We start from the raw sequence: 17,823 nt of genomic DNA on the forward strand, positions 1-17,823 counted from the left end.
CCCCCCCCCCCCCCCCCCCCCCAGTATGCAGCATAGCTAGTTTTGTGTTACTGGCAAGTAAAGCTAAATAAATGTTACTATTGCCAAATTATTACATTAAAGGGACACTAAACTCATTTATTTTTTTTTCTCTTCATGATTCACATAGAGCATGCATTTTTAAGCAACTTTCTAATTTACTCCTATTAATTTTTCTCCATTCTCTTGCTATTTGTTTGAAAAGCAGGAATGTAAAACTTAGGAGCCGGACCATTTTAGGTTCAGCAGCCTGGATAGCGCTGGTTTATTGGTGGTTACATTTAGCCACCAATCAGCAAGCGCTACCCAGGTGCCGAACCAAAAATGGGCCAGCTCCTGAGCTTTAGATTCCTGCTTTTCAAATAAAGATAGCAAGAGAACGAAAAAGTGTAATAGGAGTAAATTAGAAAGCTGCTTAAAATTGCATACTCTATCTGAATCATGAGAAAGATTTTAGTATCCCTTTAAATCAGTGTTACTGGCAAGTAAGGGGTTAAATCATTGCGGCTTACTGTGTGTGTGTAGGGGGGGGGGGTGTCTGTGTATAGAAATAAAATTGTCAAACCCCCATCATGTCTGTGTGTTGGGTTTTCCAAGCAGAATTAGCATGTTGCAAAGCAGAAAATAATTTTTACCTATGTGTTTTTGTTAAAAAAAAAATAAAAAAAATCCCTAAGCTTTAGGCTTTTTTTTTTATACAAAATGTATTGTGGGTTCAAATCATTTAAAATCTAGACTAAATAATTTGACATTTAGTCATTTCTACACTATGATGGCAAAGCAGCCAACTTAAAGGGACAGTAAACTATAAAATTGTTATTCCTTTAATGTGTTTCCAATTATTATTATTATTATTGTTGGTTATTTGTAGAGCACCAACAGATTCTGCAGCGCTATAAACAGGAGGAATACAAGGAAACATTTATAGGGATCAGATGGGTAGAGGGCCCTGCCAAGAGTCGCACTGTTGTAGTCCGCTCTAAAGAAGGTGATCTACAAACAGCATGGCTCTTAGGCTTACATGCTAGGGGTGTTCGGGGTAGCAACGGAGGAGAGGAAACGGTATAAAGAACAGTAGAGTCTTTAGGGAGCGCTTAAAGAAATTACACTCCCAGCGGGGTATATAAGAGATAAAGTAATTAAAAATTTCTATTGTTCTCTCCATATATTGGTGATTGGTTTACAGACAGATATAAGATAAATAAGCATGTATATGTACACAATGTGATAAAGTAATTAGATCTGATTATACCTACAAGCTCAACCATTTGATTAGGTTGTGGCTTAAAATCACAAAAACAGCTAATTCATATACACAAACCTTAAAAAGCAAATTCTCATAAATGTTATACTCTGCAACTGGTAAAAAAAAGTAATTGGCAGCATAGTAAGAGAAAAAACATTTTACTGTACACTGTCCCTTTAAGTCCTTCTGAACTGAGGACATTTTCCCTGTTTTTACCTTTAACTTGTTCAGAGAGTGAGGGTGGCCACGCCCTATTGTAACAGGTTTAAATAGTCTGCTTAATGAGCAGCACAGTTTCAGACAGTCTGGATGGGGTTCTTGCATGCAGTAGTTCCTTAAGTGAGGAGAAAATGTAGTCTTCCTATCTGTTACATTTACCCTGTGCCAACAGGTTACAGCTCTGTTGTTGCGGACAACTCCACAGACTCTGCACTGAGTAATAGTAACCAGTCTCTATCAAGCCAATCTGTGGTTCACAACCCACCAACTAGCACCGCGTGAGTAAGAATCTGTATGCAAACACAATAGCAACACTCTCTATGCTCTTTCTGCCTCTTGTAAAAGCACACACTATACTGTGACTTCATGTGATGCCAAAGCAGGTGAATACAAGATCCATGTGGCATGTAGTTTTTGTCCCTTTAGTGCAAGCTAAATTATTGTTCTCATAGCTTTAGTGCACTGTATAATAAAACCAACATTTTCTTAAGTATTGTCAATTGGTGTGGAACAGATACCTAAGTATTTGTTGTAACTCAGCTTATTGTCTGTCACACTTTTGTACATGTTATACTGCAATTCTTTCACATACAAGATAGAAAAACAGTGTGCATTTGCTAAATAAAGTTACAAGCTCTAAACATGTACAATAATGATGTGAGCTATCGTTTATGGTCTTCAGATATAATGCATAATGTCTGTATCTGGGGAAACTCTGAGACCGGATATCTTGTCCCTTATGGGCACTTTCGGATTTGCTTCCTGTGGCAGCTGTGTTCCTTTTACATGGAATAAAAATGGGAACAATGTTATATTTCTGCTATAAATGTTTAACTTGATAATTAGAGAGAAATGAATGAACAAGCAAACTTGCCGTTTTCAAGTTACATTTTCTTTACTCAAACCATAAAGGCCCTAAGTTTGTCACTCACACAGTTTTTCAATGCAGCATTGTTTGGCAGATGTTTTTAAGTCTTCCTACATTCACCTGCTGTAGTCAATCATGGATCTGTGTTCTGTAGCTGTCTAACCAGTAATGAAGAATAGATTTACATGTGTAAGTTTGTCTTCTCTCTTTAAATCTAGGAAGGAAACCAGCAGTGCCTCCCAGCCAGCCAGCAGTAGTAGTGCAAGCACTGGATCCAGTTTATTATTGCCCTTAACTATAAATCCTCCTAGCTCACCCACACCGAGCTTCAGTGATCCAAAACCCAGTCAGCCGCTACTCAACGGACCACCTCAATTCACCTCTACACCAGAGATTAAGGTAAAACTGATAGCATTTTCTAAACATTTACGCACGCACAATAAACTAGTTCTTTATGCATCTTCTACTCTTACAATCTTATCATTTAGCCACTAGAGCCATTAAGCACGCTGAAATCCATGGCAGAACGAGCAGCTATTGGGTCAAGCTTAGAAGACCCAGTCCCCAACATTCTGGCGGAACGTGGTAAGTTGTTGCAGATCAGCGTACACATATACAGAATGTATTTTTATGTATGGATGCTACTCGGTTTAACATATTTAAGTAGATGGATTAGAACAAAAGAAAACTGGGAAACTGTTATATTTCATTTGATATGCTCTGGTTGTCCAATCTAGTCAAAAGTTCTGTTCAAGCACCATTCTATATTTCAGTATAAACAAACTTTAGATGAGCAGATTGTTATAAGTGTAGATTCGTACATTTTGTGTTACACACTGGACACAGTTGTGCCAGTTGAATATAAAAGTACTCTGGTGCAACTGGGTATTAGTAGTGTTGGTTGGGAAAACGGGTAGTACCTGATAAGCACTGACTTGCTGCATGGTGGCTCTGCAAAAGGCCTTAGGGTCACAGTTATGTAAAGGGACATTAAACACTAAATAAATGCTAGATAGAATGATACATTCAAAGAAAAGCTTTTTATAAAGTTTAATTAGCTGTTTAAATATTGACAAAATAAGTGTAAAGTTGTAATGTTTATAAACAATGGGAGCTGTCATGTTGTAACTTAAGTTACCTTCTCTGCTGTGGCTAATTAGGGACAGTTATAACTAAGTCACTAGAGTGTGCAGCCAATGGCCATGTAGAATATAAGTGTTCTGCACTTCCAATTCTAACTGGAACTGAAAAGCTCACAATTTCAGAATGGACTATATTGCTGAGTTTTTGTTTTTATATATGTAGTTTAAACACTTTGAAATAGTAATATAAAATGAAAATGTCCCTTAAAATATGATAGTGTGTGTTATACATAATCCTACTTAATACTATGGCTCAAACACACACACATCCCCTTGCTTTATTGCACTGATGGAGATATATCAAGGAAAACCAATGCTCGTTTGATGGTTGTTCAAACATTTATACCAACATTTGTGTAAATATTGTTTTGTAGAATGTTAATTACAGGCTGTGCCAGTGGGGAACACATGAATTGTAGCTTTTTGTGAAAAGGTTGGGCACTTTAATATGAAAATGTAATGACATCTCTGACTGATATGGTTCATCTCATTGCAGAGAGAGGTGTGTATTGCACAGGCCCAGTAGGCAAGGTTGATTACTTGCATGCTGGCTTCAGACTGCATCATTAGATAGCAGCTTTTTTCTGTTGTACAATGAAAAATATATAAAGCCAATCATTCTGTTTTGGCTGTGATAAACAAGAGGAGCATTGGATTGTTACCATTAAAGGGCCATGATACCCAAATGTTGAAACACTTAAAAGTGGATGCAGCGTAGCTGTAAAAAGCCGACTAGAAAATATCACCTGAACATCTCTATGTAAAAAAAGAAAGATATTTTACCTCACCCCATTGTAAAGAGCTTTAAGCAGCAAATCGATAAGCCTTGTGCACACTCAGGTTATTTCCCTATTCAGATTACGGGAGTTTACTATGAAATCTCATGAGTTAAGTGAAATCTCATGAGATCACAGTAAAAGAGTTAATGACCTCAGCACTGCTGATGCTGATTGGCTGCTGTTTATTTCTTCCCTTTTTTCTTTTTTTTAACCTGCAGCTAAAGTATAACTTTTTACACAGAACTTGCTCTGCTGAGCTGAGGAAACTGTGAGGTAAAATATCTTCCTTTTTTACATAGAGATGCTCAGGTGATATTTTCCTGTCAGCTTTTTACAGCTATACTGCATCACTTTCAAGTGATTTTAATATGAGTATGTCCCTTTAACACTTTTTGCTATCTTGCCATTATCTCCCTCCCTTTCTTAAAGGAACACTTTACTGTAATATTTTCTCTTCTTTAATGTGTTCCCAATTATGCGTTTTCGTTGATGGAGCAGATTAACTGGTTTACAAATAGATAATTTACTGATTATTATGCCATTTGAAATATCTGATTTTGCCTGTTTTATCTCCTATACTGAAAATGTTGAGAATTAAAGGGACATTAAGCACCTCAAAATATATAAAATTTTTAATAACATGTAATAAAACAACTTTGCAATATACTTTCATTATTTATTTTGTTCTCCTTTCCTGTATTTTATTTCTGAATATTGTGGGCTTTCAAATTCATGTTAAACATAGAAGTGCAGAGACAGCTATATTCTACAGTCATGTATAACCATTCTTAATTGGCCTCTGTGTAACCTAAGTTACAATATGGCGGCGCCCACTGCTTTAGGAACATTAACTTTACCCTTATTTTTTCAATATTTAAGCAACTAATATAATTTTTAAAATTACACGTACACGGGGGTCCAGAAAGATACCAAAAGGTAAATTTTCCTCTGTACTCTAAGTATTGGTCTCACTGTGTATAGATTGATAAGATGTTTTTGTGTAAATATATAGCGAGAAGCTGTCTGCTTTCCCTGCAAGTTCAGCCCATTATTCATTGGGTTGTGGTTTTAATTAGCAGAGGCAGCTATTTCATATACAAATAATTCCTTATACATTTTAAATTCTGCAGCTGTTATAACAAGTCATTGTAATCACATTAAGGGGGAAACCTGTCCCTTTCACAAGTGTTGATTGATGCCTTTTGCGGTGCAATGTAAAATGAATGATGTAGTTGGCTATTTGAGCTATATTGCTTTGTGTAATAAAGGCAAAGTAGAACCATTCGAAGACCATTGTTTGACTTAGTGGGTTCTTAATTTTCCAGTTACTTTTGCTTCTAATCATCATACATGTATGTGTTCTCCTCCTGTCTAGAAATTCTAATCACTACAACCACAACACAGCCCCCTGCCAGTCAGCCTCCAACGCAGCTCTCTGAAGTGAACATCCCCCTGTCATTGGGTGTATGTCCTTTGGGTCCTGTTCCCCTCACTACAGATCAGCTTTACCAGCAAGCAATGGAAGAAGCAGCATGGCATCATATGCCCCATCCGTCTGACTCTGAAAGAATACGGTGAGTTGAAAATATCCTTGTGCACAGTGGTTGTTTCTAGTGAATGGAATGTTTTGCTCTTAAATTAAGAAAAAGCTATTACTTTATACAATGTTAAATTTTTATCAACCTATTCATGCCAGTTTTTGTATTTAATTCTTTAACCACTTCACGCCGTTATTACGTTCCATGCCGTCGTAACCGCCCTGGGCTTTAGCGCTGTTAGGACAGCATGGCACATCATAGCCGTTTGGCTGTACTGAAGCCATAACGGCTTCCTAACTGGGATTGCGGGCTGGAGGGCGTGCCTAGTGTGATTTCAATTTTTTACTTGTTTGTTTACATTGGAACTTAAAAAATTACCGGCAGGAAGAGGTTCAAATTTAAAAAACATTATTAAATGCCATACCATAGTTTTTATATAAGTGTTACAAAAGTTAGCCTATGAATGATTTTTATAATCTTTCTAATTCTCTCAATAGGCAGTACCTCCCACGAAATCCATGCCCAACACCCCCATATCATCATCAGATGCCCCCTCCTCATTCGGACACAGTAGAATTCTATCAGCGTCTTTCCACAGAGACCTTATTCTTTATCTTCTACTATTTGGAGGTATGATCTGAATGGTTTTTTTGTTAAGCATGTTTGTCTCCCTGTTTTGTAATTCAATAGTTTCTATTTAGATGATATACTTATTTTATATAGTCTTTCTGAGTTAAATCTTAAAATATATGTACAATTTTATGAATATGCTTGTAATTTAGCAAATACGTGAATTCCTTTTGATAGATGTATATGTGCTCAAACTGGAAAAACCTTACAGGGATAATGTGTGCAACATTTTGCCTACTCTTTGCAATAAAGATAATGTTTTCCTGGCAAGCTCTAATATACTTTATTTTTTTCAATCATTATCCAATGTTTCACAGGGCACAAAAGCACAGTATTTAGCAGCCAAAGCGCTGAAGAAACAGTCCTGGAGGTTTCACACCAAATATATGATGTGGTTTCAGAGACATGAAGAGCCCAAAACCATTACAGATGAATTTGAGCAGGTTTGTGTATTTTTTTTAGATTCATTTTTAGTTGTTTTTCCTTAAAGTGATGGTAAAAAGTAAGCTATTTAAGGTCAACATATAAATCTATTGAGTGCACGTGGATTTCATACATATGCAGTTTCTTACACTAAATGCTCTAGAAATGTGTATTGTTAAAATCTGACCTTTTTACACATTGCCGAGTGTATAGCCCACTCTTGCCGGCAATGAATGGCAGTCTCTGTGCACTAGATTTATATGCAGTGTTTCACTAGCTTATTATTTGCTTATCCCTGCGCTAGTTTGACAAATGTAAGAGCAACCGGTATCACATTTTCCCTATATATTCACATGAGTTTTGAAAGGCCGTTATAGCTGAAAAATGACATGATAAATTTATTAAAGCTTTTCATTTTAAACCTAGCGACCTTGCAATGGTGTGTTTAAACACCTAGATAAAGCACTGCTTGGGAGCTGCAGAGTACTTAGATTAACCCCTTAAAGCTCCTGCACTGGTCCAAGCAATCACTGTGTAGCATTTTGCAGTCCAAGGAACCATAGGAAACTGCAGCATGCAGCAGTGCCCTTCATAAGGTGGTACAAGGAGCTTTAATGGACAATTTAAAAATCACAATATAAAAGCATTTTATTTTGGTAAGTATTTTACATTTCCAGTAAGCAGTATTATGACTATTTAAAGGAACATGACACCCAAAATGTTTTTCATGATTCAGACAGAATGTGATTTTAAACAACTTTCCATATTACTTCTATTATCCAAATTGCTTCATTCTCTTGTTATCCTTAGTTGAAAAGCATATATAGGTAGGCTTAGGATCAGCAGTGCATTACTGGGAGCTAGCTGCTAATTGGTGGCTGCACAAAAAAGCCCCTTTTCATTGATTCACTACGTCTTCAGATAGCTCCCATAAGTGCATAGCTGCTCCTTTAAAAAAAATACCAAGAGAATGAAGCAACTTGGATATAATAAGTAAATTGGAAAGTTGTTTAAAATCCCATGCTCTGTTTGAATCATGAAAACTGTTGAATTTCCTGTCTCTTTTTAGGTGTATGTGTAATTATATATAGAGAGAGACACGGTTTGTTCTATTTTTAGGCTTCTATTCCTGTATTGGGTCTGAATTTGGTTAGTCGATATTGCAACACTTTTTTTTATTTATACCTGTTGGCTTTTACCATTGGATGAACTGTGTGCTGTGCTTTTTCTATTTGGTAAGGATAAAAGCTTTTATGAATCCTCCTACACTAATATGCCATACAAAACTGTCCTGTTAATCAGAATAACGAGGCTGTGCTGCAGTCAGCTCTTCTGCCAAAGAATTTGACTTTAATTAAAGGTGACTAAAGTTCATTTCATTACAACTTTTGCATGCAGACCTAGGCAAGACCCCCCCCTTGATGCTGTATCTGAAAGATGCTACATTACAACTTGCTGGTGTATTATACTTCTATCATCTAATTTGCTTCATGTTTTGGTTGTCCTTTGGTGAAATGCATACCTAGGTAGCAGCAGCAGCAGAATGAAGAAAATTTGATAATAGAAGTCAACTGGAAAGTTGCTTAAAATTAAATGCTCAGTGCTATGAATGAATGGGGGAAAAAAAGTGTTTTATGCCCCCTTTGAAGAAACCTGTTCAGAAAGAGATGTTTTCTTGTGTGTAAACTGAAGCTGGCAGACAAAGGCACAAGGTGGTATATAACCAAACATTGCCTCTATTTGACAGTATGACATAAGCATAAATCTTGTAAATAGTCTAAATAACTACTGCTAAAGCTGTGCATTGTTTACGTGGTTACCAATTATATGGGCCAATTTCAAATAGCACAAGAATCCTGCTACTTTACTTGAAAAGATTATAGTTTTAGAATAAAATGTGCAATTAAACATGTTTTGAAAGCATACAAATTATGTGTCCAAATGTGCTAGATTTACACTTACATGAAATGTCAGAACATTGTGTATTGCTGTATAAAAGTGTATCCAGTCGAAACATAGACAATGGCTTAAGGAACAATAATATCCCTTTATTCTTGTTGTTTTGGCATCCGGGGGAGATTCTTTACACAATTTTTAAATGTAGATTTTATACGGTTTATATTCCAGGAACTGTGATATCACAGCGCTGTCACAAATGGTATAATTTCTTCATGTGAATGAACTTTTAGAGAATCGTGCTTATTTTAACTGAATTAAAATTCTGTCTGAACTTACATGACCTAGTTGTACAGAGCTTGTATTACACATCCATTTTGTCATCGGGACCCAAGTAATTCAGACTTAGAATGCACTAATGTAATATTTTAAGCATGTTTTATTAAAAGTTAACACTATAACTGCTCTTTGTCTGTACTTGATTTAACATTCTTTATTTTACACTTTCAATTTTATTAGAAACATGCAAATGAAAGTAGGAAATATTTAGTTCCAGATATAGTTTAGAAAGGTCATATGTGTCTTCTTTTTACAGGGCACATACATTTACTTTGACTATGAGAAATGGGGCCAGAGGAAGAAAGAAGGATTCACATTTGAATACCGCTATCTGGAGGATCGTGACTTACAATGACCTGTTTAACACTTCAGCCTTCCAGTTTCATGCAGGCGAACAGCAACCAGGAAAATTGAGGGGAGGGGTGGATGAATCTACAATGCCCCATTCCCAAGTGGAGTTGGGAGAAGGGGGGAAATTCAAACACTTTAATGCATGCAGTTACAAAAAGTTAAATTTAAATAGGATTGAGATGGAGAGAGGATGAGAATCGAGATCGTAAAAACCTGGTTTGACTCATGTGCTGCCTCTTCCTGCAGAAGATTAAAAAGACGTGACAGTGAATTTTTGTATTTGGGTAAACTTAAAGAACAAAAGTGCATAAAAGTCTTTGTAAGAGGAAGAAAAAGTTGTTACCCTCCTGGCTGTTTCTGCAGGAGGGAGATCTGGTCTCTAACCCAGAAGGGTGTCTACTGGCTGCCATTTTTTTCCTCCTTAAAAACTTTGTTTTCTATATTTTTTTTGTCCTTTTGGCAGATACTGGATCCTTTTTGTTTTGATAACAAGTGCATCAAAGTTTAAAGTGTTTTATTTTTATTTTTTTCCCCTTGCCCTTTTCCCCTCCTCTTCCTCGATACTTATCTGTACCGATGGAATTAATGGTATGGAAAGCTGGTTTAAAATATTTTTCGTAACCTATTTTCATTTTGGAAAATATTTATGAATAAATAGTTTTATATGATGTCTTCTCATGCAAGAATATTAATGTGACTTTTGTTATTTTCTGGCTGTGTGCAACAGTTTGAATGTTAAGTACTACTTCACAGAACAGCCGTGAATAGTGGGGTGTGTGTAATAAAATTAAGAACCTTAACGCTGGATGAGTGGCTTAAAAACACTGGCTGTTGTATGCGTAAGGCATGTTATTATCAAATGAAGTCTCAGGACAGTTTTTCTCAATATTCTTCTTAAAAGTTTGTTTATACCTACAGCACCCACTGAAGTTATTTATTTTGTCAAAAATATATATTTATAAAAAAAAATTGTACAGAAGGTTTAGATGTGGCTGAATGCCTAATGAATACAAAACTGGATATAGTGTAAATATTCAAGTACATTTTAAGTGGTTATTTATATAATGTATTTGCAGCAAGATTGTATCCTTACTTTGCAATTGTTTTTTTTTCTCTCTCATGATTAAAAGGCCATTAAACTCAAACATTTTCTTTCGTGATTCAGATAGAGAATACAGTTTTAAACATTTTAAATTGACTCCAATTATCTAATTTGCTTCATTCTTTAGATATCCTTTGTTGGAGAAATAGCAATGCACATGGGTGAGCCAATCACACAAAGCATCTATGTGCAGCCACTGAGCCTATCTAGATATGCTTTTTTCGCAATGGATAGCAAGAGAATGAAGCAAATTAAATAGAAGTAAATTAAAAAGTTGTTTAACCTCTTAAGGACATATGACGGAATTTTTCCGTCATAAAACAATTGAGCAAACTGAAAGCTGTGTCCTTAAAGGGTTAAAATTACATGCTCTTTCTAAATCCTGAAAGAAAAATGTGGGTTTAGTATCCCTTTAAATGAGAAACCTATTTGTTTTATAGATTGCCACAGTTAAATTATGTCTTATTCCAGCAGGTCATCTCAACAACTAATATGCGTATAAAGAATTCTTATAAATTTTACTCCAAAGGGAAACAGCCAGTCTTGTTTTTTGGTATCCTGCAAACACTGTATGTTATCATTTACATGTTAGGGGAAACTGCTTTGTTTGTGCCTCAATAGCCATTCGATACATAGACAAATCAGCAACATCCCTTTCATTGCAGGTAGGCATCACCCCTACCCAACAACTAATATTCATGCAGATGGTACAAGCAGTTTTTGTACCTTTTTGTATACTAGTCTTACATATTCTGGCGAGTGGACTTCCAGTTCTAGAATGGCAACATTCACATGTTCCAGGTAAGCCAGTGTGGTCTGTATTATAATTTAATGGTTAGACAAATTGGTTTTAGCTCACTGGATCTCAAACCCAATCATGCCTGAGCTCTAACTAGGTACATTAAAGAGATAGTGTAGTCAAAATTAAACTTTCTTGATTCAGACAGAGCATGCAATTTTAATCAACTTTCTTATTTACACCTATTAATTTTTGTTCTCTTGGTACCTTTATTTCAAAATCGGGAATGTAACCATTAAATTTGACATTTCAACAACACAAAATGTTTCATTACTGCAATATACATTCATTATTTATTTTGCAGCCTTTTTTTATTAAAAAAAAACACATCTAAAAAGTGTGTTTTTGACTTTCTCTCAGTGAGTCTAGGGTTAATACTTTAAAGCAATTTATGGAAGCTTTTATTTACTTTTCCCTCTCTCCCAAAGCTGCTATGGTGTCACATGACTTTAAAAGGTAGATTATCAGTTTTGCAACAACAATCATAGCAGGCTAATCATTCTTTGCAATAGTAACAGAGTTGAATCAGTGCTTAACCACCTTAAGGAAATCGCAAGAAAGCAGGCTACACCAGTTTGTGCTATATCTAAATATTAGTTTGTGATTGGTTAGCAAGGGTTCTTCTGTTCTGGGGGACATGGAAATCAGTGAAAAGAATAAACATAAAGCAATATACTCATTTGACAAAATAAAGCTGCAGTTTTCATTGCAAAATTATTCTTAGATATGAAGGTTTATAATCATGTAGTTTACAATTTGTGTTTAGTGTCTCTTAAAGAGCCAGACATTTTTGGTTCAGCACCCTGGGTAGCACTTGCTGATTGGGGAGGAAAACACTGGTTCACAGAAAAGTAGATAACAGTATAAAATCAAACCTCCCTGGCCGAAAGAAGCACAATATTTTTAGATGTATTTTAAAATAAAATGCATTAATGTTATATTTTCAGGATGAAACCCTTAATATGTAGTTAAAGGGACAGTCTAGATCCAAGACATAATTTTGATTACTTATTGTTGCATACCAGAGAAGCATCCTGCAAGTGTATAACTTGGTATGGTAAAGGGACACTGTACCCAATTTTTTTCTTTTGTAATTCAGAAAGAGCATGCAATTTTAAGCAACATTCTAATTTACTCCTATTATCAATTTTTCTTCGTTCTCTTGCTATCATTATTTGAAAAAGAAGGCATCTAAGCTTTTTTGGTTTCAGCACTCTGGACAGCACTTTTTTATTGGTGGATGAATTTATCCACCAATCAGCAAGGACAACCCAGGTTGTTCACCAGAAATGGGCCGGCATCTAAACTTACATTCTTGCATTTCAAATAAAGATACCAAGAGAATGAAGAAAATTTGATAATAGGAGTAAATTAGAAAGTTGCTTAAAATTTCATGCTCAATCTGAATCACGAAAGAAACATTTTGGGTACAGTGTCCCTTTAAGTTTCTCCAATCACAATTGACTTGCGAATAAGTTTTCATACTTGCACCCACTGATATGTGCAATTTGAAATAGCTAACTGAAAAACATTAAATGTCCACTGCTAAACTGTCATACAAGAAAACATCTAACTGGTCAAGAAGCCAGCTGTGGGCAAAACTTGGAGGACATTTTTGTCCACTAAACAATTATTTAAAAGTTTTAGGCACTACTTACAAGTGTATAGATGTGGAACCCATTGCAAGATGCTTGTCTGGTATGTAACAATAAGTATTGGCTCTAGACTGTCACTTTAAAGTGCAATAAAACATGTTGATCTGTGCATATCCTAAAAGGACTAAAGGGACAGTCAAGTCCCCAAAAAACTTTCATGTTTCAAATAGGGCATGTAATTTGAAACAACTTTCCAATTTACTTTTATCACCAATTTTGCTTTGTTCTCTTGGTATTCTTAGTTGAAAGCTAAACCTAGGAGGTTCATATGCTAATTTCTTAGACCTTGAAGGCTGCCTCAAATCTAAATGCATTTTGATAGTTTTTCACCACTAGAGGGCATTAGTTCACGTGTTTCATATAGATAACATTGAGCTCATGCACGTGAATTTACCATGGAGACAGCTCTGATTGGCTAAAATGCAAGTCTGTCAAAAGAACTGAAATAAGGGGGCAGTCTGCTGAAGCTTAGATACAAGGTATTTACAGAGGTAAAACATGTATAATTATAACTGTGTTGGTTATGCAAAACTGTGGAATTGGTAATTAAGGGATTATCTACCTTTTAAAACAACAACAATTCTGTTGACTGTCCCTTTAAGTAAAAATAGTTTGCATAAAAAAAGTAACAATAGCTGGCAAGTATTTTAAAATAATTTTCAAAAATAAGGTAAATTACTTACAAAGCCATGATGTCTGGAGAAATCTGATCCACCCCCTTATCAGTGTTTAGCATCAGAAACTCAGGCATTGTAGTCCACAGCAACTTATTTGCTTCTAGGCATGCTCCAGCAGATAATGACTGTACAGGGCTGCATTCTACCAAAAGCAAAGTTAGATATAGATACAGCCATAGAAGGAAATGTGTGGGGGGAGTTAGAGCTGTATAATTCGGAAACTTAAAAGAAAGTGTTAGTGGCGAGGCACTGCAGTATAATTTTGCAGGTAAAGTAATTAAAGTACATATTAAACTGTGTGTCTGTCCCAACTTGTTTTAGGTCCCTTTTAAGCTCTTATTGCGTCTAGGAGTAGTGGCCACAAATTGTGAAGCTTATAAACAAGGCCTTTTTCATTATTTATTGAAACTAAGGAAGGGTGTAAAGTCTTTAAAAACACATTTGCAAAATGCAGTTAAATAATGTATCGTCACTTTATTATACTTCAGCTTAAATACAAAAATGTACATAATCACAGCAGTTCCTCTCGCTCTTTAGGCTTTCTTGCCAGTTGTGGGTTAAACTGAGAATTGTAACGTCGCTTTCTATCATCCATCTCTTCTGTAGCAGGTGTACCTTTTTTCCCAGACAGCAAGGCTTCTGCCCGAGCTCTCTCTGCTGCCTCCCGCTTTAGCCGCTCATTTCTTAACTCTTCAATAGATTTCTTGGGTGGTCTATATGGAAGGAACAAAATATATATGTTAAAGAAAAATTAAATAACTGTCTGCTGAATGAAACAAATCACTAAAAAGCATTTTGCTATGATTATTGGCGCTTTGTTTTGTCAAGTTTACTTTCTCCAACATAGGTGTGTCCGGTCCACGGCGTCATCCTTACTTGTGGGATATTCTCTTCCCCAACAGGAAATGGCAAAGAGCCCAGCAAAGCTGGTCACATGATCCCTCCTAGGCTCCGCCTACCCCAGTCATTCTCTTTGCCGTTGTACAGGCAACATCTCCACGGAGATGGCTTAGAGTTTTTTAGTGTTTAACTGTAGTTTTTATTATTCAATCAAGAGTTTGTTATTTTGAAATAGTGCTGGTATGTACTATTTACTCAGAAACAGAAAAGAGATGAAGATTTCTGTTTGTATGAGGAAAATGATTTTAGCAACCGTCACTAAAATCCATGGCTGTTCCACACAGGACTGTTGAGAGCAATTAACTTCAGTTGGGGGAACAGTGAGCAGTCTCTTGCTGCTTGAGGTATGACACATTCTAACAAGACAATGTAATGCTGGAAGCTGTCATTTTCCCTCTGGGATCCGGTAAGCCATGTTTATTACGATTGTAAATAAGGGCTTCAAAAAGGGCTTATTAAGACTGTAGACTTTTTTTGGGCTAAATCGATTGATTATTAACACATATTTAGCCTTGAGGAATCATTTTATCTGGGTATTTTGATATAATAATATCGGCAGGCACTGTTTTAGACACCTTATTCTTTAGGGGCTTTCCCAAAGCATAGGCAGAGCCTCATTTTCGCGCCGGTGTTGCGCACTTGTTTTTGAGAGGCATGGCATGCAGTCGCATGTGAGAGGAGATTTGATACTTAGAAAAGACTTTCTGAAGGCGTCATTTGGTATCGTATTCCCCTTGGGGCTTGGTTGGGTCTCAGCAAAGCAGATACCAGGGACTGTAAAGGGGTTAAAGTTCAAAACGGCTCCGGTTCCGTTGTTTTAAGGGTTAAAGCTTCCAAATTTGGTGTGCAATACTTTTAAGGCTTTAAGACACTGTGGTGAAAATTTGGTAAATTTTGAACAATTCCTTCATGTTTTTTCGCATTTGCAGTAATAAAGTGTGTTCAGTTTAAAATTTAAAGTGACAGTAACGGTTTTATTTTAAAACGTTTTTTGTACTTGTTATCAAGTTTATGCCTGTTTAACATGTCTGAACTACCAGATTGACTGTGTTCTGAATGTGGGGAAGCCAGAATTCCTATTCATTTAAATAAATGTGATTTATGTGACAATGACAATGATGCCCAAGATGATTCCTCAAGTGAGGGGAGTAAGCATGGTACTGCATCATTCCCTCCTTCGTCTACACGAGTCTTGCCCACTCAGGAGGCCCCTAGTACATCTAGCGCGCTAATACTCCTTACTATGCAACAATTAACGGCTGTAATGGATAATTCTGTCAAAAACATTTTAGCCAAAATGAACACTTATCAGCGTAAGCGCGACTGCTCTGTTTTAGATACTGAAGAGCATGACGACGCTGATATTAATATTTCTGAAGGGCCCCTAACTCAGTCTGATGGGGCCAGGGAGGTTTTGTCTGAGGGAGAAATTACTGATTCAGGGAACATTTCTCAACAAGCTGAACCTGATGTGATTGCATTTAAATTTAAGTTGGAACATCTCCGCATTTTGCTTAAGGAGGTATTATCCACTCTGGATGATTGTGACAAGTTGGTCATCCCAGAGAAACTATGTAAAATGGACAAGTTCCTAGAGGTGCCGGGGCTCCCAGAAGCTTTTCCTATACCCAAGCGGGTGGCGGACATTGTTAATAAAGAATGGGAAAGGCCCGGTATTCCTTTCGTCCCTCCCCCCATATTTAAAAAATTGTTTCCTATGGTCGACCCCAGAAAGGACTTATGGCAGACAGTCCCCAAGGTCGAGGGAGCGGTTTCCACTTTAAACAAACGCACCACTATACCCATAGAGGATAGTTGTGCTTTCAAAGATCCTATGGATAAAAAATTAGAAGGTTTGCTTAAAAAGATGTTTGTTCAGCAGGGTTACCTTCTACAACCAATTTCATGCATTGTCCCTGTCGCTACAGCCGCATGTTTCTGGTTCGATGAGCTGATAAAGGCGGTCGACAGTGATTCTCCTCCTTATGAGGAGATTAAGGACAGAATCAATGCTCTCAAATTGGCTAATTCTTTCACCCTAGACGCCACTTTGCAATTGGCTAGGTTAGCGGCTAAGAATTCTGGGTTTGCTATTGTGGCGCGCAGAGCGCTTTGGTTGAAATCTTGGTCGGCTGATGCGTCTTCCAAGAACAAGCTACTTAACATTCCTTTCAAGGGGAAAACGCTGTTTGGCCCTGACTTGAAAGAGATTATCTCGGATATCACTGGGGGTAAGGGCCACGCCCTTCCTCAGGATCGGCCTTTCAAGGCAAAAAATAAACCTAATTTTCGTCCCTTTCGTAGAAACGGACCAGCCCAAAGTACTACGTCCTCTAAGCAAGAGGGTAATACTTCTCAAGCCAAGCCAGCTTGGAGACCAATGCAAGGCTGGAACAAGGGAAAGCAGGCCAAGAAACCTGCCACTGCTACCGAGACAGCATGAAATGTTGGCCCCCGATCCGGGACCGGATCTGGTGGGGGGCAGACTCTCTCTCTTCGCTCAGGCTTGGGCAAGAGATGTTCTGGATCCTTGGGCGCTAGAAATAGTCTCCCAAGGTTATCTTCTGGAATTCAAGGGACTTCCCCCAAGGGGGAGGTTCCACAGGTCTCAGTTGTCTTCAGACCACATAAAAAGACAGGCATTCTTACATTGTGTAGAAGACCTGTTAAAAATGGGAGTGATTCATCCCGTTCCATTAAGAGAACAAGGGATGGGGTTCTACTCCAATCTGTTTATAGTTCCCAAAAAAGAGGGAACGTTCAGACCAATCTTAGATCTCAAGATCTTAAACAAGTTTCTCAAGGTTCCATCGTTCAAGATGGAAACCATTCGAACTATTCTTCCTTCCATCCAGGAAGGTCAATTCATGACCACGGTGGATTTAAAGGATGCGTATCTACATATTCCTATCCACAAGGAACATCATCGGTTCCTGAGGTTCGCATTCCTGGACAAACATTACCAGTTCGTGGCGCTTCCTTTCGGATTAGCCACTGCTCCAAGGATTTTCACAAAGGTACTAGGGTCCCTTCTAGCTGTGCTAAGACCAAGGGGCATTGCTGTAGTACCTTACTTGGACGACATTCTGATTCAAGCGTCGTCCCTTCCTCAAGCAAAGGCTCACACGGACATTGTCCTGGCCTTTCTCAGATCTCACGGATGGAAAGTGAACGTGGAAAAGAGTTCTCTATCTCCGTCAACAAGGGTTCCCTTCTTGGGAACAATAATAGACTCCTTAGA

General features: G+C 37.2%; 2 protein-coding genes and 1 long non-coding RNA gene across 4 annotated transcripts in view; 2 read left to right on the forward strand and 1 right to left on the reverse strand.

The window, feature by feature from the left end:
• The window catches only part of CNOT3 (CCR4-NOT transcription complex subunit 3), a 181,024-nt gene extending 170,907 nt beyond the window's left edge, over nt 1–10,117 (forward strand). For both annotated transcript variants that reach the window (XM_053690725.1, XM_053690726.1), the window contains exons 6-12: nt 1,656–1,761; nt 2,570–2,750; nt 2,840–2,936; nt 5,648–5,846; nt 6,308–6,440; nt 6,758–6,883; nt 9,355–10,117. In XM_053690725.1, the coding sequence (XP_053546700.1) occupies nt 1,656–1,761; nt 2,570–2,750; nt 2,840–2,936; nt 5,648–5,846; nt 6,308–6,440; nt 6,758–6,883; nt 9,355–9,453 (941 nt within the window). In that variant the 3' untranslated portion in view covers nt 9,454–10,117. The remainder of the gene's footprint in view (nt 1–1,655; nt 1,762–2,569; nt 2,751–2,839; nt 2,937–5,647; nt 5,847–6,307; nt 6,441–6,757; nt 6,884–9,354) is intronic.
• Nucleotides 10,118–10,765: 648 nt separating this feature from the next.
• On the forward strand, nt 10,766–11,629 carry LOC128638078 (uncharacterized). Its single transcript, XR_008399041.1, has 2 exons — nt 10,766–10,827; nt 10,906–11,629. It is a non-coding gene; the product is annotated as an uncharacterized LOC128638078 (long non-coding RNA).
• A 2,507-nt stretch (nt 11,630–14,136) lies between these two features.
• The window catches only part of LENG1 (leukocyte receptor cluster member 1), a 151,222-nt gene continuing 147,535 nt past the window's right edge, over nt 14,137–17,823 (reverse strand). The window contains exon 4 of the mRNA XM_053690728.1: nt 14,137–14,395. Coding sequence (XP_053546703.1) covers nt 14,194–14,395 — 202 coding nt within the window. The 3' untranslated portion in view covers nt 14,137–14,193. The remainder of the gene's footprint in view (nt 14,396–17,823) is intronic.

The sequence above is a fragment of the Bombina bombina genome, chromosome 8 (assembly GCF_027579735.1).
Source record: "Bombina bombina isolate aBomBom1 chromosome 8, aBomBom1.pri, whole genome shotgun sequence".
Taxonomy (NCBI): Eukaryota; Metazoa; Chordata; class Amphibia; order Anura; family Bombinatoridae; genus Bombina; species Bombina bombina.